The sequence below is a fragment of the Tubulanus polymorphus genome, chromosome 7, assembly GCF_964204645.1.
Source record: "Tubulanus polymorphus chromosome 7, tnTubPoly1.2, whole genome shotgun sequence".
NCBI classification, from domain to species: Eukaryota; Metazoa; Nemertea; class Palaeonemertea; order Tubulaniformes; family Tubulanidae; genus Tubulanus; species Tubulanus polymorphus.
In genome coordinates, this window is record NC_134031.1 from 19,354,978 (window position 1) to 19,382,632 (window position 27,655).

The 27,655-nt window shown below is 38.4% G+C and overlaps 1 protein-coding gene across 3 annotated transcripts; it reads left to right on the forward strand.

Annotated features, from left to right (window-relative positions):
• Nucleotides 1–918: 918 nt before the first annotated feature.
• LOC141908230 (ophiophagus venom factor-like) lies at nucleotides 919–27,263 on the forward strand. 3 transcript variants are annotated; one of them, XM_074798164.1, is made up of 38 exons: nucleotides 919–1,034; nucleotides 1,662–1,959; nucleotides 8,973–9,145; nucleotides 12,069–12,269; nucleotides 12,355–12,425; nucleotides 12,685–12,822; nucleotides 12,918–12,957; nucleotides 13,077–13,161; nucleotides 13,244–13,343; nucleotides 13,639–13,866; nucleotides 13,931–14,308; nucleotides 14,388–14,591; nucleotides 14,809–14,958; nucleotides 15,147–15,221; nucleotides 15,390–15,594; nucleotides 15,988–16,176; nucleotides 16,873–16,962; nucleotides 18,588–18,759; nucleotides 19,143–19,371; nucleotides 19,683–19,892; nucleotides 20,245–20,398; nucleotides 20,803–20,907; nucleotides 21,028–21,216; nucleotides 21,471–21,703; nucleotides 21,856–21,930; nucleotides 22,033–22,201; nucleotides 22,577–22,800; nucleotides 23,086–23,250; nucleotides 23,346–23,527; nucleotides 23,610–23,759; nucleotides 23,833–23,920; nucleotides 24,036–24,113; nucleotides 24,267–24,375; nucleotides 24,698–24,787; nucleotides 25,081–25,176; nucleotides 25,256–25,339; nucleotides 25,634–25,784; nucleotides 25,880–27,263. In XM_074798164.1, the coding sequence occupies exons 2-38, from the start codon at nucleotides 1,862–1,864 to the stop codon at nucleotides 26,016–26,018; spliced, it is 5,517 nt and encodes a 1,838-aa protein (XP_074654265.1). In that variant the 5' UTR covers nucleotides 919–1,034; nucleotides 1,662–1,861; the 3' UTR covers nucleotides 26,019–27,263. The 3 variants fall into 3 exon arrangements, with proteins under 3 accessions (XP_074654265.1, XP_074654266.1, XP_074654267.1); XM_074798165.1 differs by lacking the exons at nucleotides 919–1,034; nucleotides 16,873–16,962 and having other exon boundaries at nucleotides 1,546–1,959; XM_074798166.1 differs by lacking the exons at nucleotides 919–1,034; nucleotides 16,873–16,962 and having other exon boundaries at nucleotides 1,546–1,959; nucleotides 18,627–18,759.
• Nucleotides 27,264–27,655: the final 392 nt, after the last annotated feature.

Sequence of the window (27,655 nt, forward strand, 5' to 3'; positions counted from 1 at the left end):
GTTCGAACACTGGACATCTCGATTGAGAAGCCAACGCCTTAACCACTCCACTCTACTAAAACATTTTTCTGTGAGTCTAGAGGCACGATATGAAATATTTCGCCCGAGAAAACCAAAATGTATTGTTTTCTCGTACCTCTGGCAGTATGGAAGATTTTTAGTATGACCCGAATCGGCCACCATTTTAGGCCCGAGCCCTATAGTACAATTCAACTTCTTTTTCGTACTGGACAAAGCCGAATATCTACAGGTTTACATTCATCAGAGACTTGAATTCATCATGTCATCGCTATTACACAAAACATTCTCTCGGCTCCTCTGACTGTTTGACGATAGCGGATTCTTCGTAAAGGAACTATTCATTTATAAACGAACTAAATGTTGCCGTATGACGTACGATATCTATTTCATAATATTTGCCTAAGCGGAAATATATATGACCAATTATCTATATGAGTAGTTAGTATTTTACTTCCGCCATTATATGAATGAGTAAACAAACTAATTGATAAATGTTGCGGAATTAATTAATTGCTGTTGTGGTCATATATTGAGTAAAGTATATCGAAGAATCAAAAATCCTTAGGTAGGCGGTTATTTTACAATAGGCATCGCGCGGTTGTTACAGATCAATTTGCGAAACAACACTGAAATAATATCCGGATATGGTGTAATTTGTTTGTAAGGTCTAATTACTTACACAAGTCTATAAATTGTGTGTCCACACGACGCGAATGTATTAACATATGTGTAATCGGTAAAATTAACCATATTTGTTTCATGCCTGTAACAGAAAATAATTGTTTGTAGCGCTGGGGAAATTCCGGTGCGTCATAAACAAATTGCTCACGGGTTTCTCGCTGCGTTGATGGTGAAATTGAGGGTAGAATTTCGCCAAGCTGAGTCAAAATCTGTAATGGAACTCGCCCGGACTTGCTCCTTGAGTATATAATAAACATATTCCCATCTCTCGTGAGGCATAACTCGAAGAGTAACGCCTGTAGAAGGAGAAGCGAATATAAGCATATAGTAAGGTAAAATAACTTTAACGTACAAATACACGCTTCAGTAGAAGTTTTACTTGAATGATTTATCAAAATTTGACAAATTATTACTGCATTAATTGTATTTGATAGTTATCTTCCACGCCGACTCATATATATATATATATATACAATCTTTTTACTTCTTAACAAGATGTAAACGTGTATAGCCCAGTAGCATATTCGTAAGCCGGTGTATTTATGAGAGTTCTGCTACGCTTTAAAAAGCGATATGTGATGCAATATATGATGTTTCGTGTAAAAGCATCCACGATTAGACTTGCACTTCTAGTTACCTCATCGATTGAAGCTGTACTCGTTGGAGAAAGAGAGACGGCGAAATTTCTAGATAAAATGAATACCTTCAGAATGGGGTATTCTAGATCGAAACTTCGTATCACGGCGGCGCTACGCGTTCTGTACTACTCGATTTTATCGTCGAAAGTCTTTAACCCGATTTCTAAGAACTAATAATTCTTATCGGTATATTTGATAAGGCTAATACTATCATGGCAATTGGACAGTCAATGCGTCGCTCTGTATTTCTATATAGTTGAGTTCATTGTGGGCAGCAGAATTCATCCACAACACGTTGTCTATATCTTGTTATTATTTTAGCCGATGAGTACACGGCCCCGGTCGTTATTTGCAACCATAAAACGGATTATCGACAAGAAGATAATTGGATTACGTCTCCGACTGCGTTGTTAATTCAGAATCAGTCGTTGTGGTTGGAAGGAGAGCGCAGATAGGGATCGAGCGAGCTGCAGTGTTACATCGTTGATCGTACACCCGCTGTCGGTCTAGCTGCGATCATAATGACGAAGGTTCTGCCGGACATTTGTTTCGTCAGTTTACGAACTGTTGCGAAAATATGGATTATCCTCACATTCCTAAACAGCTTAGTTTCTGCAAGGTACGTATCGAAAATATTACGAATGAATAACCATTTGCGCGGTCATTTTGTTCAAATTCATCGATCGCTTTGGGACTTGACTCAGTAACCGGACTATGATTGAGTCCAATGTAGCTAGAAGCTAGATATAATCGCAGTCAACACCGCGGTGTTTTTGTTAAAAACCTAGTCAAAAAGTCAGTGCTGGTATTAAGATAACCAAAACGAACCCACATATTTCAGATCATAAAAACTTATACCTCGGGGTCAAAGTACCAACGTATTTCTATACATACAGCCCTAGACACTTTTACTCTGGCAAGAACCATTCATCTCATGATTGAATCTGCAAATCAAACTTTTAATGTATAAGCAAACTTTAAGGAACGTCGTGGCTAGCAATAGTTCGCTAGTGTGTGGCGTGGTACCAGTGTGATGGGCGCAAACTGTTCACAGAATACGAATACACCACGAGTGAAACTCGGTTTTGTAAGCCACCATACGTATACATAGTACGAAACGATGTTCTATTGCATCAACAAGTGGTATAGGTTTCTGTCTTCTCGGTAAAATAACGATCCCCCGAGGGGTTTAAATACGATTCTATAAAGTGTTTCTCTGATCACTTCTACAGTTTCCGATACAACGCGAAAAACGTCGCGATTTCTTTCGCCCGAAGTGTTCCTATTTATCGTTCGCTACATTTTATCGCGGTTGTGTAATTCATCATTTTGTGCTATGTTGAATATCATCGTCTCTTTTAAGTTTTTATCATGTAGTTTATTTGTATATGTAACACTGCGTATACATACACGCAGAAATAGATATAAAACGAATCTAAATCGAGCAATTTTGACACTATAATTACTTATGATCGATTTCGTGGAATATAAGTCCACGAGATGACAGCTAGCATTCATCCCCACTTTCTCTGCGAGAAATAAAAACTTGTTATATATTTTTCATATCAAAATGAATTGGAAACTATGTGTAGTAATATATACGAGGTCCACACAAATGCATAATATCAACTTGCTGCCTAGAACCATCCCTTCCGACATTCGAAGCATAATCGCCATCCTTCCAATGTTTGACCATTATATCATGTCTACGTTCAGTTCAGTACAGTTGGTAATTGTCTCTTGAACACGAACACCAGGTATTAGACATTTTATCGGCATATTGATTCAAAGCGATCGTCCTGGTTTAAGACGGAAGGATGTCCAATCGCAGTACGGTGTTCGAAGCTACATATTGGTACCCGCAGAAGTTTGGTGTCTCGCAGTTCTTGGGCATCAAAAAATGAATAATTCATCATTCCAGACGTAAAATAAGCAGATGTTTCTGCGAATAGATTGAAAAGAATCTTTTTCTTTTTCTTTCTCCGGCGCGTCTGCGCTCGATTTTCCGCACGAAAACAAACTTTATTTTGCCCTCAGTTTTAGTTTATTTTTTTCGCCCGCCACCATTTTTCTCGGCGCTTTTCCGAAACTTACCGACATGTTACCGAATTCAATTTCTTCATTCAGTGGATGGAAATATTTGAACTCTTGCGTCCCTTTTAATACGAAAGTCAAATACTTCGTGAACAAAGCATATCTGACATTTTATTATCGCACGAAAGAATTTGTTCCAATTATAACGAGCAAGTTTGGTTGGCCAGCGTCCAGGCCAGCAGTAAAATCAACATGATATTACGGATAGATTTTGTCCATCGTGCGGTATCAATTCTTACCGATCAGTTTATTGAATAGTGAAATATGAAGTGTTTGTTTAGGTCTTGTTTCCATTCCTCAGTAGTTGATAACTATCGGATAATATTGTTTGTTATGTGTATTATAGGTTTTATCAATTCGGCCAAATATATACGCATTTCCTTCTTGTAACGTTTATTTCAATATCTTCAAGTGCCATTATAAACAAAGCAGTGATTACGGGCAATAAAGGCATAAAAATACGTCCGGTCTGTCGTCACAATGCTTTCAGCCAGCGTCTTCGTAGTTTCACGAAAAGCTTGTTACTTTTTCTTTACAAAATATACGTATCAAATATCTGGAATCAGCTGCAATGAAAAACAGAAATATTCGTTAAGAAGTTAGGAAACTTTATGGTGCAAAGTCTGCATTTGTATATAAGATATACGCATTTCTAAGTATCGCCACAATCATCCGTCATTTCTCATTCTCTATGAATTTCTACAGTTTTTAGTCACGAGCGCGAGTTTTCTCGGAAGCCATATTTTATATTCATAGCCCTGTAACTGTATATACCAATGTACGGCTTATTTTTCCGAACGTAAGAACCTTCTATTTCGATCAAGACGCGCGCGGCAGGAGAGACTTGTAATTGAGTAAGTTACCGATCAATTAATGCGATGACCGACGATTGACATTTACATCAAAGCGGATTACATGTAACTCTCTCTATCGCCATTGCTGACGAAAAATTCATGTTCCGAGACACCATATATCACATGTCGGTCATTCGGGGCAAGAATGTCAGACAAATTTGTTTTATTCTGACTGTAAAAAACCGTCTCGCAATGAACAATTAATCAGATATTCTTGAAAATTTCTTATAGGAGAAAAAAAAAGTTTCTGTTTATGAATATTTTAAGATGTACTATTCGTTCTGGACGCGGCTGTTAAAACTGAACTGTAAAACTAGTCCCCAGTGGCGATACACAGAGAATTATGAATTATTTATGGGAAACGCAATGCATTTTCACGAAATAAGCCTATTGTAGCAGAATTTCGCCATCAAGAACAAGACGCCAAGACAATACGTTCAAAAAGTCCTAATTCATCTATGCATATCGTTCCATTTCGAATGTTATCGAAAAAATGACATTATGACATTTGAATATATATTCCTACTTAACTACAAATGCGTGATATACTCTATATCTTGACGCGTTAATCTTTCTATTCGTATTCTTACCACGTTTTAACTGCAACTTGTTCTTTGTATGGATTTTCTATAAATCTACTACCGTGCTCCACCCTCCCCGCATCCTGTCATCAAAAGCTCTGCCATTTCACGCCTAGATGATGATTACATATGCTCAGGGATAATGTTTCAAGAAGCATCGCGGGTATTTTTTATTTCACGCCGTAAAAACCGTTACAAATATGTTTTCATATATTGATAACTACTATACGCGTGTGAGTCGATGTGTACTACGTCATCAATATTGGCGTATCAAAATAACAATTACGATTTTAGAAATTCGCTTTTATTTCGTAATTGATTCAACAATTGATTAAAATTCATGACTCTTACTTTCTATTTGATGAATTTTTATGCATACTATTGCGCGAGTGGATGTGCACTGCGTCATCAATATTGGGTTAGACTGGTTGCCGGTCAATTGGCAACGAAGCGCCGCTTGGAGAGACGATATTGAGATTTTTGAATTCACAGTCTAAATCTGGTTCGTGGAAACCGCATATCAAGTTCCTCTTAAAAGATAGATGATTTGGAATCTCGTCTCAAGTTTTATGAAGCGACTAAAAGGCGCTGATGACACAGATGCATAATTATCCCTAAACGAAGACTACTTTGCATATTCGATACTTTATTGGATCAGATTATCGTTTGAAATTCTGAATTCATTCATTTTACGATTGCAAGACGAGTTAGTCGAAATATCAAAAGATTAAGAGAAAAAGACCATGCGCTTACGTATCATCGGCCACATAATTTTGGAAATCTCAATTCGGACGCGATTCTTGCGCAACATTTCATGTCAGTCAAGTCATGGGCTCTTCGTTTTAGATTTTATGGCTAAATGAATAAAAACTGCACTTATGAATCATTTGAAAAATGACCTGATTGATGTAATGTGTAAGCTACTGCGGTATAACGACGCGCTGTGAATGCAATTTTAAATTTTAGTATTATATCTCATCGCATCGATCGAAATCGACAAAATCCATTTAAAATAAAAGATTCAGTCTCTGATGGCAGCTGATTGACTTAATTTAATTTACTAAAACATAAGTCAATCGATAAATGCTTCTAAATGTCATTCTTCATCAAACGAATCGACGGCATATTTGCCCCAGGGCGTCGCCAGCTAAATGCCGTACATGACATAGGCATAACCTTGACATTCAAGGAGCATAGTTTTACCGAGATTAATTAGAAAGGAGAAAGGTTGAGAACAGTGCCGAGCGGAAAGTACTGTTCGACGCTAGCGTCTCTCTGGATCAAGTCAACATTTCATGGCTTTCATCACCTATTTTGCACAGTTCGTGTTTGAGACTTCATACCATAAAATAAACTAATTTTTATCCTAGAGTCAAACTTAACTGTGAACCTGTTGAACTTGGTGCAGGTCAATTTCCTGGACGGTCAAATACAATTTCATTCTATAAAACAGTCTATGTTTTACTAACTCATAAAGCTCAACGCATACGACGCCAGAGATACGATGAAATACAGAAGAATCAAACAGGTTGTTCCCTGAAACCATGGACGTATAAACTAGAACGTCCATGCTGAAACTAATCTTCTCATAATAAGCGTTTATTACGACATAAAGAAACGCCCAAAACATGTTTCTGTTTCTCCGGTTTCCGTGTTTCCCCGCGTAGGGCTTTACTCTGTCCAGGGGTGTGACGTTCTCCCGTTGGTTAAGCCGCTCGACGATGATCAATCATCATGCAATTATCGAAGCATTGATACTCGCTCATCAAGCGTTCATCATTATCACCACCACCCGCCGGGTCGTTAAAAAAATAACAAGGCGACTGAAGTAAATCAGTCTCAATAGAATCCCGTCTGACATAGCCGATAAACATGGTGATATCTGATACCATCAGTAATCAGATTTTTCCAAGATATGCTCATATTAGGCCCATATTCATAAGTATCACAACCCACCCACAATTCAAACATTGATTTTTCATTTCGAGAAATAGCTAGGTATACATTTTATATTTTGAAAAATTAAATCTATATGCTTCCCGATCTATAGCTGGTTCAATTTGAAACACTTAACACATTATCTGGTGCAGGAAAATGAAACCGAAAATACGAGCACAGAATTAACCTTCGTTTCTGTCGAAAAAAATGCCGAACATTAAATAAAGACGTCAGACTCTGGTGGCGTTTAACTATGTATTAGATCACAGACGCCGACTTCCGGCAGAATTCCGCCATGTTTGTTTTTATGTATCTTTTTTTAATGAAGATATCTTCATCTTCGCCCGTTCGGCGGCGGCGGCTGTTGCGTCAATTATTCACATGTCTAGAAGGTAACGCGGGGTATATATATATATATTATATTACCCGTTATATCGGTATTTAACTAGAAACAATAATTAACCACCGATGTTTATAAACGTTGATACGACGATTACGTCACTGGATGTTGTACTTCTGTTATTGCACCAATTTCAGGATGAATTAGACCTACCTGCGTGCAACCTTCGTAACTAGTAATGATTATATACGAACTTGATATCTTTTTTTTTCTGGTGACATTTAATCCCGTTCGCTTAGGATCTGGTAGCAATTGGCCTTCGAGTCACGATTATCCGTTGACTATGCTAAGTGATTTACAATGTAACGTAAGATCTATATTGTACATACAGTAGTTTGCACCGTCTGCAGCTGACACCGTTATCCATTTGTCTCAACGCTGGGCGATATTTGCTTCCGTCTGAACCCCGGAGGAGGGAGGGGCCGCGTACATACGTGTTCAAAGCTCACCGACATAGCCCTTATAGAAATAAAATCTCATTTGATATAGATCTACTTCAGTTTATTAGGACTTACACCTAGATATATCTCAAACCAACTTCTGCCAATCTTTGTTTCACATAAGACTCATCAAAATTAATCCGAATGTTGATTTGCTTTTCGACCTTTCGGTACTTTTTAGCGTGAATTAAGAAAATAATCCAATAAAAGACATTTCTGATGATTAGCGTGTATCTCTCTCTTGGAAAGATTGTATCTTATATTTTTGCAATTTGGTCTTTAAGTCGTCGTACTTACGTATATGAGCTTCGGGGAGTTGAGTAGATGTGATGACTGTGAGTGATGGCACCACAGTAATCTAGGCATCTCGCGATCGCTGGTTTCTGATATGAGACATCCAGTCTGAAATCTTATCAGATAAATAGTGAAACAAGTGCAATAAATGTTTCGAGGAACCCGCGGATTAGACTGCTATCTAGCGTTACATGTCAAAGTAATTGACAAGTACGTATGTAGAATTTCGATGATTTATTTTTCTGAAGTAAAGTCTTATCCGTCATCGAATTATCGATTTCTTCGTATGATCAATCAAATCACGAGGCAATGAACAAACTCACGAAATGAACTAACATTTTTCGGAAATATTTTTTTGTTTTTGTTGTACAGACTCCAGGGTAGCAATTAGCTTAGCGATCAACTGGTTTCCAGGGTAGTAGCTATTTGCTTGGTGTGATAGTCTCAACGTCAGACGATTTCCCGTCGCATTTTCGTCTCTTAAAAATCGACGTGTCTGATGACGGAAATAGACGGTATCCGGCTTCCCGAACGACACCCACCCTTCCGGTTCGCCATTTATTCATCTTTTATCGTTAATTTGGCAAAAAAATGGTAGAAAGATACAAATAGATACAAAGAACATCATATACATAAGATAATTACTTTACTAACGTGACATGTATCGGTCACCTTCTATGGAAAAAACAGAGCTTTATTAGAACACATGAATTTTACATGACAGGTTACTACAGTGTCGCACTTACCTTACAAATAGAATTGGTTTCCGTTTTTCAAAAATTTGCAAATTGTCGAGAATATTAATTTGTCATCACCAGGGATAATACGGATATAGGAACAAACTTGATCAAAAAATGTAAAGAAAAACATGAATATTACCAATTACATTGACCAATATATACACTGCATATGATTACACGATCACATGCTAAACGTAGTTAATGTTTTTCGCATCATATATTATTAAATCAAGGAAACTACAATGATAAATCATTCCATTAATTCTAATCGATATGTTTTCCTTATTGCAGACGACCATTATTTTTTATAACCGCGCCCAGTGTGATGCGCTATGACGTCGAAGAAACTGTGGTCGTCAGTTGGTACCACGAAAATCACCAGCCAATCAGATTGCAGATATTCATGCAAGATTATCCTCAAAGGAAGAACTCGTTTAACCATGTATTGCTCGACGTTCCTTCAAGTAGGTTTAAAGCTTTTTTTATCGATGTATGTTAGATTCTGACAAATCCTAATCCTACACTGAGAATGAAAAGTCAAGACCAAAGTATTTCCTTTAGCTATTAGTTTATTTCAATATTTCGACGATTGCCATTATGGTTATAACTCATTTTAGCCATCACTTAGAATATGAGGTACATAATGTTGTGGTATTCCTGAAGATGAATATTAAGATAATAGTTGAAACGTTGAAAACGAGTACTAGCTAAAGAAAATATTTCGCACGTTATTTTTCACTTTCGCTGCGGGATTTGATATCGCCGCTACAGCACGGGTTCAGAGTGTTTCATCAGCGGATATCAAAAGACGTTTTAAGCGATTTCCGATGCACGTTACTTTTTGGTGCGGCGAACTTTCTTCTTCTCCAGCGCGCTCGCGGAAGAACCTCTGAATTCTCCGATTTCTGTCGGAAAACCAATTGTTTATTAGACGCATAAATCTTGGTTTGATTACTGAACAGTATACCGTTTAGACACAGTTGTTTATTGCAATTTTTACACTCTATTAGCTAACCGCATTTAACCGTATACCACCCGCGAGTAACATTCTCTACTGACGCAAAAACATCACCGAGTTCCCCGGGTTCAATATTCTCCTTTACATTTCATTTTGTGATCCCGGTACAAAGGTGGGCGTAATGAACAAGGAATATATGGTTCATTTCTGATATTTTGATTGAATATCGACTGTCAGAATGTCTTATTTTCCTAACTCACCAAAAAGGCACTTTTGTTTGGGGAGGGGCATTGGCACGCCCTCAACCCAGACACAGAATTCATCGGGTTTTTTGGAGCGCTTGGAAATTTACGAAAACAAAGTTTTCGAAGTCGATTTGAATTGTTTTGCCTTCTTCAAGAAGTGCATCTCAGATTTGTTTTGGGCCGACAAGGCAGCCTAAATCCACGTCTCCCTGTTATGACGGATATCAGACGGAGAGATTCTAGTCTGAATCCCGGTTACAGACGTTCGTTTGGAAAAATCCGGTTAATGAACTTCGTAGTCGACCACGCTTTATCGGCGCGATCTAATTACACCGTATCAAACATTATCGGTAAGAATTGAAGAAAAATAACTCAGCGGCTGAGATGATAAAAAGGTCCCGAGGTACAGTTCGCATCTTCATACACCCGCAACGAATACCGAGGTGATGTGCGTGTATGTGTGTGGTCAAAATATCCTGCAACACTCCTTAAACCACTTGTGAGTACAGTAATAACCACATCTAACCGAATACACGTTAGCCGCATTTAGTCGGCAACATGTTAGCTAATCACTGAGTCGAGACGTCTCATCTGTTTTAATACGTTCCAGGGGCCGAAAGTTCACGAGGGGAATCGATGCTTGTAGTTGGTCTTGTTCCGATAACCGATTTACGAGATGCGTCGAACTATACGCGTTCAGACCGCGTCGTGTTGAACGAACGATTGATTACGACGACGCGCAGATACAAACAGATAATTAGTCGGCTGAATCTTCGACGGAACTCTGTGTTCCGAGCGATTCTATACTTCAAACACTCGAATGTTACGACTGATATCAAAAGAAAACATTTATTCAAAACTAGTACCGTAAGTTCGTGTGTCTCGAATGCGGAAATAGCGCAACAGACAGCGCGAGTGTATAGGTGGTCATAAGTAGAAAAAAATTGGTTAAAATTCTTGTGTTTTCTCTGGAACCCCAAAATAACGGGACACGGATCAGTGCAACTATAGCAATGCTGGTTCTATATGAAGTCATCGTCTGGTAGTCTACGTCATCTCGGGGAACGGCAGCCGCTTACAACTACATTTGACCCCAAAATGTTTTAAGCCCTTTTCTAGTTATTTGAGATATATTTCCTTTCGGCGTGATACAAAGCGCAGTCGGATTGCACAGTTTGAACATGTAATCTGAGGCGTGTAATAAACTACCACCATTGATCTGTGGAGGAACGCTAGATCCGAACCCGTAGAAAAATCACCGGGTCTCACCGGCAAATTACGTTTAGTAATCGAACATACGCGGTATTTTCCGGCACATTTCAGCTCATTCGAACTGACATATTGATGGGGTAGGACGCGGTGCAGGAACAGATTCGATTGGTAATTGGTGGGAGACATCAGAAAACCTGCCAACTTCTAGATTACGCTGAGACGCAAAAAAGGTGCAACGAAAAAAAGAAATCGGAAAAGAACCCGATATAGCTTATCATTGACCACGAATTCTGCCTTAATCCTCAATAGTCTGATAATCGATTTCCGCAGAGACGAACTATTTACAGAAATCACTGTTTGTGAAAATGTTGTAAAAACTATAGAATTAAATACCCCCCACCTGGTGGTTTTAACACGTGTAGGTACCTGCTGTTTGGTTTCTACTTATGTTGGCAAGCCGATACGATTGTACTTAAGGAACAAAAAAAACCAACAAAAATAAAGCGAAATATTTTACCGTCTGAGATATAATAACAATTGTTTAGAGGTTGGTATCGAGTTTTAAAGGGGTTTATTTCGAGATATAAACCACGTGTTCGTCGAGTCGCTGTCGGGTGGCGCAAAGAAGCCAACTAGGTACAATGCGTCAGTGAATGATTATCTGAACATCTGTATTTCATACCTGCCATTCAGCCTCGCTTACCAGGGTTTGACTGCCTCCCACCGAAGCTCTCGCCAACACAAACCCTGGCCGCAAACCTTCATTGGTCTATTACATTGCCAAGATTCTTGGGCGACTGGTGGCCGCTTCGGTCACCAGTCACAGTATTGAGCCAATCAGTAGTCAGATTGAATAGACGGATGGATTTCAATTACATGAGTATTTTCTACGGCATCATTAGATTCTCTGCGCACCTTTTCGAGTAGTCGAGTATAGTTGCGTAAAGTATGCGACATATTTTTCTTTTGCAGATCAACCAAACATTCTAACGATGAAAATCAGTCCCCATGAACTTCCTCGTCAACCTGAACGTCGAAAATACGTTTACCTCGTAGCAGTGAGCAAAGACTATCGAGAATCTTTCCGCGAAGAGGCTGTGATACTTATCAATCCAAACAATGGTTATCTATTCTTACAATCCGATAAGCCAATTTACACTCCGGGACAAAATGGTACGACCTCTTTACCATCCGACACGGCAACATTCATTTTCTGAAAAGACTGTTAGCGTTTCCTTCATTTTAATGTCGTTTTCAGTTTTGGTGCGGGCTGTGTCACTGGTTCAAAGACAGTCAGCGTCTCGCAAGCAGGTCACTGTAGAGATAAAGGTAATATCATTATCATTATCAATATCATACCTATCAAATCAAAATACCGATTAAACTTACATAGCGCCTTATTACAATAAGGCTCTAAAGCGCTGCACGTGAAAATTATAAAATTGAGATTGAAAAAATTGACCTAAAAAATACAAAACATAATACATTCTGAATAAAATACGTAAGGTAAATAGTCTTATACCGATAAATTATGGCGATTCTCGTAAAATTGCGTTGGTTATGATCCTTTTTTGTCGGTCGTTTCTAGAATCCGGATGACGTGACGATGGAGCGACGCTCGAATCTCAATTCTCGGACAGGATTCATAGACTTTTCATTCCATATACCAGAGTTTACTACATTCGGAAAGTGGACAATAGAAGCGACTAGACACGGCGCCGATCAGGTTCGTGATGAGTTCTCAGTCACACAGAAATGCTGATGTATCTTTGTTGTTGTGAAATCATTTGCGAGGAAATGATTTTTCTCCTATATTTTCAGATACAAAATGCCACTGCATATTTTGAAGTGAAGAAATATGGTAATAAATCGAAAATCGGAAAATAGTCGGATTTAGTCTCATTCGTTTAAAACAGTGTTGTTACGTTCCTCGATTTGGCTGGAGTTTAACGATATTATATTTCGATGAATTTTTTGCAGTTTTGCCAACATTTTCCGTAAAAATTCACTCTCCAAAATTCATCCTTCCCCAAGATGTACAGGTCAATGGCCACGTTACCGCACGGTAGGTGTTATCAAAACCGTTTCACCAAAATAATCTGAGCCGGATCATGATCTAACCGACCCGGTATTTTCCGTATTGATAGATACGTTTTTGGTCAACCCGTTGTCGGCAAAATCATCGTCACGTACTATGTACTGAAAGCGGGAGCCGTTAAAATCAGAATTACAGATCACAAACAAGACGTAGGTGCCATTATGAAAAACATTTCATGTATAGCGGTAGGATTTTCTAGGATTATAACCAGCTCCAAACAGATACTGTGAAATTGGACTTTTCGATTCTTTCCACTTGTAAAATTTGTAAGAAATATCGAATAACTTTCTCTCTAAGCAGTTGGGGCGTTTTGACCTAGTTTATCGAGCTTTGATGCAATTATGAATGATTATTTCGCATTTTAAAAAATGTGCACATTATTTCTAATAAACGCTTTCCGCCTTCTCGTCTCTTTTGCAAAAATAAGAATTTTGTCTATTTCAGTTGAACAGCAACGGAAGATTCAGCTTCAACATTCCACAAAGTGAATTCGGAACGACGTGGAATAGTTTGGGAAGTCGGTTACTTATCGAGGCGGCCGTAACCGAAACATCGTCCGGTAAAATTGTGAAAGTGGCCGATAAAACGGCCATGTTTGTCGCGTCACCTTATAAACTATCACTGGTACATAGTAAAAAGAACTTTCACGCTGGTTCCACTTATCAGGCGAAGGTAGGATAATTGTTGGTTATGTTTCAGTTATAGATAACCGTAATGGACGTAATATTCATTGCAGGTTTACGTAGAATGGGCGCACGGTAAACCGGCTGGTGGGGTACCCGTGTTGTTTAACGCCACGGCAGTACAGGCTGACGGTCGACCAAGCAAGCTTCAACTCGCAACCAACACGGCTCGTACGAACAGCAACGGTTACGCTCAGATACTGATCCCGGTACCGAAATTCTCGCGACAGTTTAGTTTTATCGCGCGAACGAATAACGAACGTTACGCGCCCAGTCAACAGTGCACTGATGAGAAAATCGCCAATCCGTACGAATCCCGTAGTGGTAGTTATATATCGTTAACTATCAACAAACTCGACGCCAAAGTCGGCGAAAATATCACGATAAATCTGCGAACCAATGAACTCCTCACTAAAGAAGTTAGCGTTATGGTAAGCGACTCGAGGAACTTTTCCGATGAGATTTGAAAAGCGTGTGCGGTTAATGACATTTTTCGCTTAATATTTCTAGGGTGTCTCATTGGGTAAGGTTGTATTATTGAAAGCAGTGAATATATCTACTACAGACCCATACGCGGTACAGATAACTATTAATGACTTGATGTCTCCCAGCGTGCGCCTGATGGCTTACTACGTGCGCTGGAGCGAATTACATCGACCTGAAGTCGTCGCAGACTCCATTTCATTTGACGTCGATGATGACTGTAGATACAAGGTATAGATTAACCCCGAAACCGATTCGAACATTTTCCGCTGTGTTAAGGACGAGGCTATTCGTTCACACACCTTGAACTGTTCCCCGGAGATTTTACTTGAATTTATTCGATGCTATTATCATTGCAATTAATGATTAAGTAACTAGTAACAAAGCATATGGCAATAGCATCGAATTTCGAGAAAACAATTTTCAAGTCGCTATTTTTCTTTTGAAGTCGGAAATAGAGAGCGATAAGGATCAATATGAACCAGGTGAATTAAGCCACATCAGTGTTTACAGTACACCGTTCGCGCATGTTGGTATACTGGGTGTCGATTCAGCGATTTACGTGTTGAAAGACAACACGATCATCACACCAGAAAAGGTTCGTAATCTTTCACGTCGAGTCACGACTTAAAGTCTTAAGACCATTCTAACACCATCTTAGTTCTATAGCAAATCTAACAGATGTAAAATTTTGTCTTTTGGACTAGAGAACCGGCTCGACTATGGGACCGGCCACTGGTGTCATTTTAGAGTTTCGAATATCGTAATTACCAATATCTATTGTAGGTTTTTAAGGCAATGGGTGAATATGACATCGGATGTGGAGCTGGTGGTGGTATGAACAGTAACCAAGTATTCAAGGTGCGCATATGGGAGTAATGTTCAAAATATTCACATCTATCTAGCTACAAATGTCCTAAGAGAGGATTTTAATTCAACGGGTTCTTTAAAACACTTTCCTGAATTTTAGAAAATAAGATTATGAGAAATAATTCTAGTGTAGTTTGTATCCATTTTCTACTATTCTAGGATGTGGGACTTGCCGTTATAAGTAACACTAATTTAAACATTCGGCGACGAACGCAGTCGAAGTGTAACCGTCAACACGTTCGTACGAAGCGAGACGTCGGCTACTTCACCACTTCCTCCACATCGAGCAGAAACAGCCGATATAGGTCGAGGTCAAGGTCAAGGTCATTCCAAAGCGGTGGAATCGGTGGCACCAGTGACCTCGGTAGGCAGTTGCAATAGTTGACGAAATTTCGAATTTTAAAAATGAATCAAAAGAGCCAATCCAGGGTGGCCACTGACGTGGAAAAACCCAGAAAACCTGGAAAACTCAGGGAATTTGGACATGCTACTGAACACACGTTTCATTATCAATACCTGATTCGTGATGACGCGAATATGTAACATAAGTTAAGAATTTCTCCATTTACCTACCGCAGATTCATTCAGGGAATTTTGTGTTCTTAAATAGAAAAATTAGGGTAAACTCCGGGAATTTACAAAGGGGAGTGACCAGCTGCTAGTTAGCATACCGAAAAATAGGTTCTCGAAAATTCAAGAATATTATTTGCAAGATTTGTTCGATTTCGATGTTCATTGTTTTTTTTTTAATTCTCAGAGTCGTTATTCACTGGGCATAGTCGCTACTGCTGCAGGAAGGGTAAACAGCTGCGAGTTGACATCTCCGAAACTTGTCATCAACATCGTCATCGAACTCCGAGTAAATCAGCGTCATGTCTGCAGGCGTTTTTAACGTGTTGCGAAGGAGAACGCGTCCGACTCGGGAAGATCATATCGCCCGGCGATAGTGAGTATCAGTGCGATTGCGTTTTGTTCTTGTTATTTTTTTCTCTGGACAGTTGAATTAAGAAAGTCGTTTTACCCCTCGCTGTTAACGACCGACTGGAAAAATCGCGAGGAATATATGTTTTAATCTCACCCAGAATCAGAGTCCGATTCGCCCGCAGTTCTAGGAAAATGTGTCTTGAAATTGAAATTCGGCCAGTAGGCATCGATGAAACATTCCCTCCGTGTTGTAACCGAAATATAAACCAAAGGATGATGAATAAAAAAAGTCGGAGATGTTTTCTTGAGACCTAATATCTTATTTCATTCGACAAATCGACTATATCCTAATCCTGCCAGGAATAGGGTATTCCCGAAGATAACTTTATTTCTTATTGTGGGATTTGATATCAATTGACAGTTGGCTCTTCGACGTTGTGTGGAATTGGGGGTGATGATAATTTCAATCTTCACAATATTCCAAACAGAAACATACACCAATATTCAGAAGATTCTGGGTGATAATCAATTTTCCTCCGATTTTATATTACGTTCTATATAGCATTCAACCCCTTTATACATATATTTACTGTCATTTTCTTCCCGCTAAATTCTAAAGCTAAATAACAAAACGAAAAGAAAACAAACAACAACAACAAAAACAAAAACAAAATAATTTCGGAAAATTCTGGTCGATTATCGCCCGTCTTCCTTTTAGGCCTGCGTCGACATTCATATAATGGCAGGCGTCGCTATTACAAAAGTTATAAAAGTCATCATCGACGCCCGATTGTATCATTGAGTTTAGGTAGGTAGGTATTCGCTCGCTATTGCAGTATCAATTTTTCGTTCACTCGTTGTAACATTGTGCATATTATATCATCAATATATCAATATTATACTATCTTATTGAATATTTCCATAGTCATATTTTCATGTATCGTCTGAAATTATAGCGAAAATACTAATGCCCGTTCGTAACGCTCCCTGGCGTCGCAATTCCTTACTAAATGTGAAATGATGGTTGTTGGTTACTAACGTTGACTGCTGCTATTTTTGCTCGTGTTTTGAATTCAAGAATTCGTCGGCGGGGAACAAAGATTCACTGAGTTTTGTGCGTGTCTGATTTTCTGTCGTGTTTTAGCTTCACGGATTTGATATCAAAATGGCGGACAAACAAAATAACGGTCTCACCTTGCGCTACTGACAGTGGTTTCTTAAAAAATAGAAATCTCTTATCAAAACGGTTCTGATTGCGCGTATCATTCGAGAATTAAAATCGAAGCCGAGGATGATTTCTAAGTGAAACTGTTTGATCAATAGATTCGAAATTTTTCGAGCATGCAGTTCCGCGTCCGTAAATGTTAGTTCGCATGAGCGCATTTTATTTTTTCACTTCGATTGAGTTTCTATCGTTCGCATTCATTTTTTTCGCTCTAACATTAATTTTTAATAGTAGCTTAGAATACAATGAAACAAAGATGGCCACATTATCTTTAAGAACTAATAAGAATGAAACTTTGCCACAGGGATTTGTGAATAATACTTTTTGTTGTTAGTGTCATTTTCTTCAAAACGTTGTTTGTATGTGATGCTGTTTGTGTATTTCGCCTAAAGTTGCTAGATAAACGTTTTCTCTATTTAGTCATCGCGACTCTGAAATTACCAATTTTACATCTAACTAATCAGTATAAAAAGTAAATGTAAGATTTACCGGCCATACATGTAACATAAGTGACAGATATACGAATTGTATTTTCTCGTTATATCGTATGGCAAGTCTCCAACGCTGACGAGTAAACAAACTATGACGTCACGTGCACGACCTCAATACTGATTATTTGGTAACACGTATTTCAGATTGCGATAATTAAATGGTTTTTTATTTAGTTTTATTGGATTCTCTCGTAACCTGTCAAAGATTCCAATATATACGTAATTTCTTTCCTACACTGCCTTGTGGTGTGTTTCTAGGTCGATTTGGGTCACGAGTTCTGTATAGTACGGTGAAATTTATCATAATCTCGTCCAAATTCGTTACTTATATTCATCCTAAAAATTGTAGTATGATATTTTGCTCTCTTTTTTATTCGTGACCCAAATTGGCATTCCAAACCGCAGGGGCTCGTCACATAAAGCTGATGTATAACAAACAAGTCGCTCCAAGGAAACGACTATAAATCTTCATGATTTTGGACACCTAGCTTTTTGTGAAGAGCCCCCGTGATCGAAACAACACCACACTGTTGAAGGCATGAAATCCTCGATGAGGTTTTTGAAGAAATGAAAATTTCTATTTAACTCAAAATCTATTGGGCAGAGGCTTCCGAATTAGAATCCAATCAAAATATATAAGGTTACAAGATTTGCCGATGTTGATATTGCTTCCCGCTTCGTAGTTCAATCGTTGTTTTCCCGCTTTTTTTATACCAGTGCTGCAGCCCGAAACTAATAAGGGCCCATCTTCAATAGATGCTGTTCCGCCTGGTGGCCGGAAAAGCGGACGAAATGGATACACGTTACAGTACACGAATATCGAAGGAAGAGAGGTGGACGAACGTACGTTCTTCCCAGAAACGTGGATCAGTCAGATCGCTTATACCGGGTAAGCATTTACTCGCCGACGCGACTTAACTTAAACCAATATTGATAAGGATAGCCGATAATCTGGGACCAGTTACATAGTCATGGCTAGAATTTAAGACCAGTCTAACACCACCTAGGTTCTATAACCAATCTAACAACATTTTAACAACCAGTCTTACGATTTATGTCACGGCTGTCCATGATTATTATTGACTATCTTAGAATTCACTGTCCCATTAGTTATTTCAAGGGTATTTTCCATTTGCATTCCCAGAATTTTTGGGTCGTTCCCTTGGATATATTTTGCGAGTTCAATAACGATCGTTTCATTCCTGGAATTCTTACTTTTCACCGGAATGATTTTTGAAAATTTAAAAATCTTAAATTTGATTGCCTGTACAGGTCTCGAGATCAAGCGCAGTTCTCCGAACACGTTCCGGATAGTATAACTACCTGGTCGCTGTCAGCCATCAGTATTTCACCGTCTAAAGGTCTGTGCGTCACGAAAACCAAACGAGTGAAAGTTTTCAAACCGTTTTTCGTCAGTGTCGAGATGCCGTACAGCGTCGTGAGAAACGAACAGATTGAACTGAAGGCTACGATATTCAATTATGAAGATCATGTTATTCCGGTAAGCTTTAAATAGATGACGATGATTGTTGCGAGTAGCACCGGAAGAAACTTCATAACGATAATTTCAATATGAATTCTTAGATTGCTTCAGATCAATGTAAATTGCCTCAAAACATAATTAGCTTTTCTAGATTAATGATTTAGGTAATTCCGTTGTAAGGAACAGCCTTATTATATTTTTTCAAAACCCTTCGAGATCTAGAAAAAAATGAAAATTGTTCAAAACTTTTTAAAGGCTTAGACTAAAACCTCTCTCCGAGGCGGCGCAGTGGATGGAGTTTCGAAAATTAAATCGTTGTTATTCTTCAGGTGAATATTAGTCTGCATTGGTTATCTGGTGTTTGCACGCATGCGCGAGTTAACGGTTGGACGCCGGAGAAAAAACTGAAGATTGAACCGCACAGATCGGCATCAGTGACGTTCCCGATGATACCCCTGACTGTCGGCAAGTTTAACGTCACCATGCACGCCGATTCGCCGTTCTATTCCGACGCTATAAACAAAACGCTAACGGTCATTGTAAGTACTATGAGCTCCTGAACCCCAGTGCCAAAAGTGTCCGTTAAATCTGGCTTTTTATACCTGTTTTTTGAGAATCGTTTTTTAAGGGTGGATCTGGACATCGGAATGGACCCTCCTACGGAAAATGTTTGAGATTTTAGGGCAAAAAGGGGAAATTTTTGGCTTTTTGACCCCGGCCGAATGTTTCAAAACTTTTTGCTAATTTGGACTAATCTTTGTTTTTTTTTCTTCTGATTTTTGAAGGGACAGATTCGAATTCCGCCCTTGAGATTCAAAATCTTCTCGGTATAATTAAAACATTCATTATTTCTCCTATTTCCAATGCGTATTGTTGTTCTTTTTGTAACAGGCTGAAGGTACGGAGAAAGTCGCCGTCGTGTCGAAGGTGTTGGATCCATCTGGTAAAATGAAGGCGCCAGTCGTGTCGACTGTAGCTCGACGTCACGGATCCAGACGAAGTCGAACGAGAGGAGACATCAATCGCAGGGTTCAAGCCGATGACGGTACTGATTTTTCTGTCAATTTCCTTCTCGTTGAAAATTCATGTGTGGAAATCTATATGTGGAATAAACATATATTCATATGTATACATTGAGAGAATCCCACAATGATAACGAAAAGTCCGAAAATGTTACTTTGAGCTGGTGTAGTTTATTCAACGTTTCGACTATATCCTAATAGTCATCTTCAGGAATAATGTTTTGAATAATAACAGAATTATTCCTGAAGATGACTATTAGGATAAAGTCGAAACGTTGAATAAACTACTATCTTCTGTTATATTTTTGGACTGTTTTTTCATTATTATTGTGGGATTCTCTCTACATCGCGTCAACACGGATATAGTGTTCTATAAATCGTGTTCTTATTCATCTTCTCGGAATGAATGCATTGCTCTTTTTTGCAGAGGACGTTTTTGATTTTACGAACCAACGTCAGATGAGTTGGGTTGACTTGAGCGTTCCGAAAGAGGCGGTCAGCGGATCTGTGAACGCTAAACTAACTATCACAGGTAAGAGAACACGTAGTTTGTGTGCGACCTGCACCACAGTTCATAGCTTTCTGGCGCGATCAGATGAGAGTTATCAAATTTTCATCGAGTGACTTTTGAAAATTTACATTCTAATCGCAGGAACGATAATGGGTCCGACGGTCGGGACGATTATCGGTGGTATGGATAAGATGATAAAACTACCGACTGGATGTGGAGAACAGACTATGATTGCGCTAGCCCCGACAGTATACGCGACTAAATACTTAAAAATCGCGAATAAATTAACGTTAGATCGAGAGAACGAAGCTATACGCTATATGCAAGAAGGTAAAGCAGGCTCGGAAAAATTGACGATATTTTTCTCTTTATCAGAGAAATTCTAGATCACTAGGTCCAGTCGTAGTATTGTATCGAAAAACATTGTGTACGAGGTTGAATAACAGAATACCATCTAAACAGTTAGATACGTTATGATAACGATATTTTACAGCGATCAACTGAAGATTTCATTTCTTGAAATGAAACGGGAATTCATCAAACTGTTTCCTCGAGGTCTAACCTTATAGCTTCGATTTTTTCAGGTTTCAAAAAGCAGATGGTCTTCAAGAAACGAGACGGTTCGTTTTCCGTGTGGCCGAATTTCCGAGCGAGCACGTGGTTGACGGCGTTCGTCGTAAAGGTTTTCTGTCAGGCGCGCGAGTTCGTCGAAATCGATGAGACGATCATCTGTTCGGCTGTAGAATGGCTATCGAGAAGTCGGCGAAATAACGGCGCCTTCTACGAAAAATACAAAGTACTACATCGACATATGTTGGTGAGTCTGGGAATTTTGGTTGCATCTTTGTAACGAAAAGGTCACTGGACCAGTAGAAATCACTTTGCTAGACAATGCGCGTCTTGGGTTTTGGCCCCATTTTCGGGTTAACTCAAATGTTCATTGGATATTCTTTTATCATGTAATTCTAGGGTGGAGCAAAAGGGAAAACTGCCTTAACCGCGTTTGTGCTCATAGCGATGAAGGAATGCAAATGTCAAATCACGGTATTTAATCAATTTTTCAATTGATTTTCTGATTTAATGTTTATTGGTCCATTGAATCTCAATTTCGTCATCAAGTGTTCATTTGTTTCTAATGTTAAACAGCAGGCGGATAGAGCGATTCAAGGTGCGACGATGTATCTAGAACGAAGATACGTTCATCTGAAAGACGCGTATACTTTAGCATTAGTGACGTACGCGTTGACTTTAGTTGAAAGTCCTCGGCGATATGCGGCAAACACGAAACTCAAAACATTATCCAAATTCAACACCGGTTAGTATATAAATAGGACGTATTATACATAATATCATCCCACGATACAACAGAAAATCGACTCCGAAGAAAAGATTCCTCGAGTTAATATTTCATTTTACGTGTCGAGTATATCCTTATCACTTATCATCAGGATTTACTGCAAATTCATAAAATATATACATACGATCCAGAACAAAGAGACTAAATAAGTAACCAGAAGTGATCGTGCAGCTAGATTTTTAACTAGGAATACTTATAGGAATACTTAGAGGAAGACTTCCAATAGAGAATATTGCTAGTAGAACATGAACATAAGTTCAAATGACCAGTGGAAATCAGATTCAAACGTCGAATTTACTTTATAACAGATACCTATTTATGTCGATGTTTTAGGATCCCAGTCACGGTACTGGCCAGTTGACGAGCCATCTTCTAACCATCAAGCCAGAATCAAGAAATCCACGTGGTACAGAAAGAAACCGTCTGGATTAGCGATAGAGACAGCTTCCTACGCGTTACTGGCACAGTTAAAACTCGGTGAATTCGAGTACAGTAAATCTATAGCGATATGGCTAATCGAACAACGTAACAGTCACGGAGCCTTCATATCAACACAGGTAGGAGGTCAATCAAACTGTGAAGGTCATATCGTAACTGTGTTTTTAATTAATTTGTAATATACAATTCAATTCAAGATATACGTAGGCGTCTATCATCCTATAGAGTCTTGCTTTTTTACTCTTACCTCGCTATATCTGTCGGCAGACACAATTTGTGAATCATCTAGTAAACAAACTATGACATCCCGTGCAAGACCGCTATTCTTCATCATAAAATGAAATCGAGAAAATACAAAAAATCCTCGAGATATTCAGATTCACTGATCATATTATTTTCGACAGGATTCAGTGATAGGTCTACAGGCTCTGGCGCAATACGACACGCAAAAACAGTCTGAAAGGTTGCAGTTACACGCGCGAATCTATTTCGACGCGGCGATCAGTAACATGACTAAAGACATATACCTGGACGACGGAAATGACGTAGCCGTTCAAGTGGTTGATGACGTAAGGATCTGATTTTCTGTAAAACGCAATTTCATTTGAAAAAAAAACGGTGAAAAAACTGAATTATTTCTATTTTTCTGCGGAAACTATTGTAGTTACCGCTCGGAGGAACGATGTATATAGAAACCGATGGAACAGGAATCGGTCAGTTACAAGTTGAAATGAGATACAACGTCGATAAGATCAACAAGTCCAAATGTAACTTTCAACTGCACGCTGAAGCCAGTGAAGAGATAGATGACGGACTATCTGAGCTGTTCGGGAATGCTCGAGCGAGGTGAAGAGACAATTAATTAAATCTTATTCTTATTTGATGATTCTAGTGTTTCTCGACTAACAAACGTTTCTTTCGCGTGCAGGTTCCCAACTCGGTCACGACACTCAGGCAGGAGACACTATCAAAGAGGTCGCATCAATAAATTCCGGTTCGAACCTTCGAATCCTTATGTACATAGAGGCCATGATGCCATGATCACTAAAAGGGTTTTCAGAGTAAAAGCTTGCATCAAGTGAGTTATTTCAACTTCTCCCATTCAAATAGAGTAGGCGCTAACTGTTAAAACACTAACCATGTTATTACAGGGCCCTCACCGATGATATGTCTGAAATGACAATACTTGACGTCGGACTTTTTACCGGATACGAACCAAGAACTCGTGATCTGGATAAGGTAACTCTACACCTCATAACTATAGATATTTGTCTATCTTAAGAGTGTTCTAGAAATTCTGATAACTTTTATACAAGAATTCTCTAATTCCGTGTAATTTGTATATTTGCAACAGTTGAAAAACAACAGAAACACGACTTTTGTTCAACACTATCATCAAACAGAACGTTCTGTTATATTCTACATGGATCGGGTATGTATAACTCAATCATCTGTAAATCGTAACGAAAATTGAGTAAACTTTTCAAAAGTTGTATATTCCTCGATTTTCTGCTGTGACCTTCGGATAGACACGGGAATGTTTGATATTAAATATTTCATCGATGTTTTCTTCGTTTTTGTGTAGATTCCCAAATCGTCTAAAGTACACTGTATCGAATTCGGGGTTAGTCAAGAGCAACACGCCGGTCAAATCCATTCTGTTGCGGTTAATGTTTACGATTACTACGAACCAGGTATGAACTAATGATCTTTCGATATTCTTCCAGTTATTCATTTAAATCAGATTAATACCTTTTATAATAGCCAAACTTTAACGTGTTAGTAACAGTTATAGTAATTTCATTTCTATGGCGCTTTCGCTGTGAAAATTAAATTGGTATTGTAACCCCCAGCCTATAACTATAACCATTTATCAGTCATCATCTTGCCCACTGCATTCATGTACTGGCGGTTCGAACCCACGTCTTGGCTTCCCAGAGTCGAACGCTCTAAGTTAAATATCCAAACATAATTTCTGCTATTCTAAGTTAATGATATTATTCCTTTTTTTCGCAGCAACCAATTGTATTGCATTCTATCATATAAATAGTGGTGCATCTCGTCTGGAAACGACATGTCAAGGAGACCTGTGTCAGTGCGCTGAAGGCAAGTTAAAAAGAGATTTTCTATCACATTCAGTTAATACAACGAGACGAATAGTACTTTTTAGTTTATTTGACGCACGAGCTTTCGCTACTATAGTGTATCAGCTTCCTACGATACACTAGTAGCGCAAGCTCGGGCGTCCAATAAACTAAGTTAACCTATAAAGTACCATTCCTCGTCTCGTAATTCATTCTATATCACATTAACACGGCTCTTTCGCGAATTATCGCATTCAGACACGAAATTCTAAGAATCGTATATGATTTCTTTTTTCAAATTCTTCTTTCATTCAGGGAAATGCCCGGAATGTTATGGCCTATCGCCTAGCGAAAAATCCCCATTGAGTTTCCTGGAAATGAAGACAAAAGCGTGCAATGAACTAGACTATGGTAAGAATATTCATCAATGTACCTTCATACATCTAATCATTCTGATTTCATTATAATTCGGTAATTCATATTTTTGCAGCATTTAAAGGGGTTGTTTTAGATATCGAAAGAGTTGAATCTGGTTTAAATTACATAGTGAAAATCCAAGATGTTCTTCACAAAGGTACGGTATATGCGACTGACAATTCGAAAAAGCGAGCACATATTTTTCTATTTCGTAATCAGTTCATATAGATGATATCAAAAATACCTAAAGAGGACATGTAGTTTTTATGATATCTAATATCGCCACCATTGCGGAAACGACTTACGACTTATGTCTTCTAAATGTCTTACATTTGCCGTACATTACAAGAGTATATTCTAAAAATGCTTTGATAGTTAACATGCTTATCACCAGATTTAGCGTTATTTTTGTCTCTTTTACTTAGTTATGTATATATTTATTCATTTTCAGGCAAGGAGGACGTGAAGTCAATGGAATCGGGCGTTATATTCACGAAAAGGAAAAGCTGCCCGGCAAACTGCCCTCGTCTGATGAGAGACAGGTCTTATCTGTTCATCGGAAAAGATGGACCGAAACACAAAGACGAATTTGGAAACGAATGGTAACAATTTCTTCAAGATCGATCATGCGCACCAGTTTACCCTCAGATTCGATGAAGTGCTCAGAATTTTTTTGAAATCGTTTTCTATTATTCAGGTATAAGTACTTCTTAGAAGATGACACGTACGTGGTCGAATGGGTTGATAACACCGAGTACACGTTAGACGCAAAACGAAGACAATTAGCTGTCGACCTCGATCGTTTGAAAACTGAACTTCAACTTGTGAAGTGTTGATTTTCAAGTTCTGAATTTCCAACATGATTTAAAACCGTAAAATCATATTGTAAATACTGGCATTATTACTTCGATGTCACCAAACATAGCTTTCTCATGGAAAATAGTACTTTTTTAATAAGATGATTTTTTTGTTTGCTTTTTTGAATCAAAGTGGCGAAAATATCTTCTGATGGAGACATGGTAGAATTACATGTAAAAAACAGTCTTCAGAAACATTGTTAGAATACAAAGGTTTAACATATATATTTTGTAACTGCATAGTCCCTGGTGTCAATAATGTGGGTGTAATGTTTTATTACCATGGAGAATAAAATAAACAAAGCACTTTGGAACTGGGTCCGGAAAAAGAAATTAGCAACCGGTTTTCTATTGGCCGTTATAGCACAAATCTTAGATTAGAAACCATCAGATTAATCTTTCATTGTGTAAATAGTATCTATCTAAAGTATGAATCTCAATGGGTTATGAGCTAGAGAAAGTTGCCCAAGTTGTCGCTAATGACGTTTAATTGAAAATAAACTAATTCAATCCAAGACTCGCAATGGAACTGTGGGCATGCATCCTGATTAGGGCGAGTAACAAATTTACGAAGCTGGGATTCTTGTCGCCATTATAAATTTTAAGGATAGTAGAAACACTATGGACCCAGTTCCACAGTTGGCAGTTAGAATCGAGATTGATTCATTTCTACCATCATATCTTTACCGAAAATTGTGAGAACTCGAAGACCTCAGTTCTCAGATAATGTATATATCAATGTAGCTGCGTTACAGAAATCAAGATTGGATTTTTTTAAAGATAGTTTTAAATGCTTTTATAATTGATATGAGTACTTATGATTTCTCTGAGTTGGCTTTACTAATGCATTCCTCCCAAATACCGAGTACGGCCATGGACTACGAAGAGTTTTAGAGTCCATATGGTAGGACATAATAGGACGTGTATATATGAACTTAGAATGAATATATGGCCAGTAATATATAGTTGAGAGAATGGCCACTGTCTTTGATATACTAGATAATCGATCCTTAGAACTATAGTAGGCGTTGCTTATCCTATGCGGAGATGAACAGAGTTTTGAATTTGTGTTGTTGATATGTTGTGTATGGGTGCTAGGGTTCATGGTTTCCCAGTGTATGGTCATTATGTATATATCTATATTTACCGTATTCTAAGGAAGATTAGTAAAATATTTGAACATTGTTGGCACCAAACGCAATTGATGGTGAATACTAATTAGATCGATGTAATAAAAATCAAATATTTATTATTGAGAGTCCGTTTTTTATATTTTCTTTGTTTCTCGAATCGAAGGATCTTGTGATGCAACAATATTATTGTTGTACTCGAAATACGGTTCAGATTTTACTTACAGTCGCGCGGTGAGATAGAACATAGAGTTTAGGTGGATTGCTCGGTACGTCTTTGACTTATTTCTCAAAACAACGCCGAACCAGAAAGGGTGAATTCTGGAAAGATCAAAATAAGAGTAGGACAGCCTGTTTTTTGCCTATTCGAAACGTGCACGGCTCCTACAGCTCTGTCTTTAAAACACTAAGTGGTACTAAACACTACGAACTGGATTTTTTACGCCTCCCGGAATATACACAATATTTGTATAAATTTCATTTCGG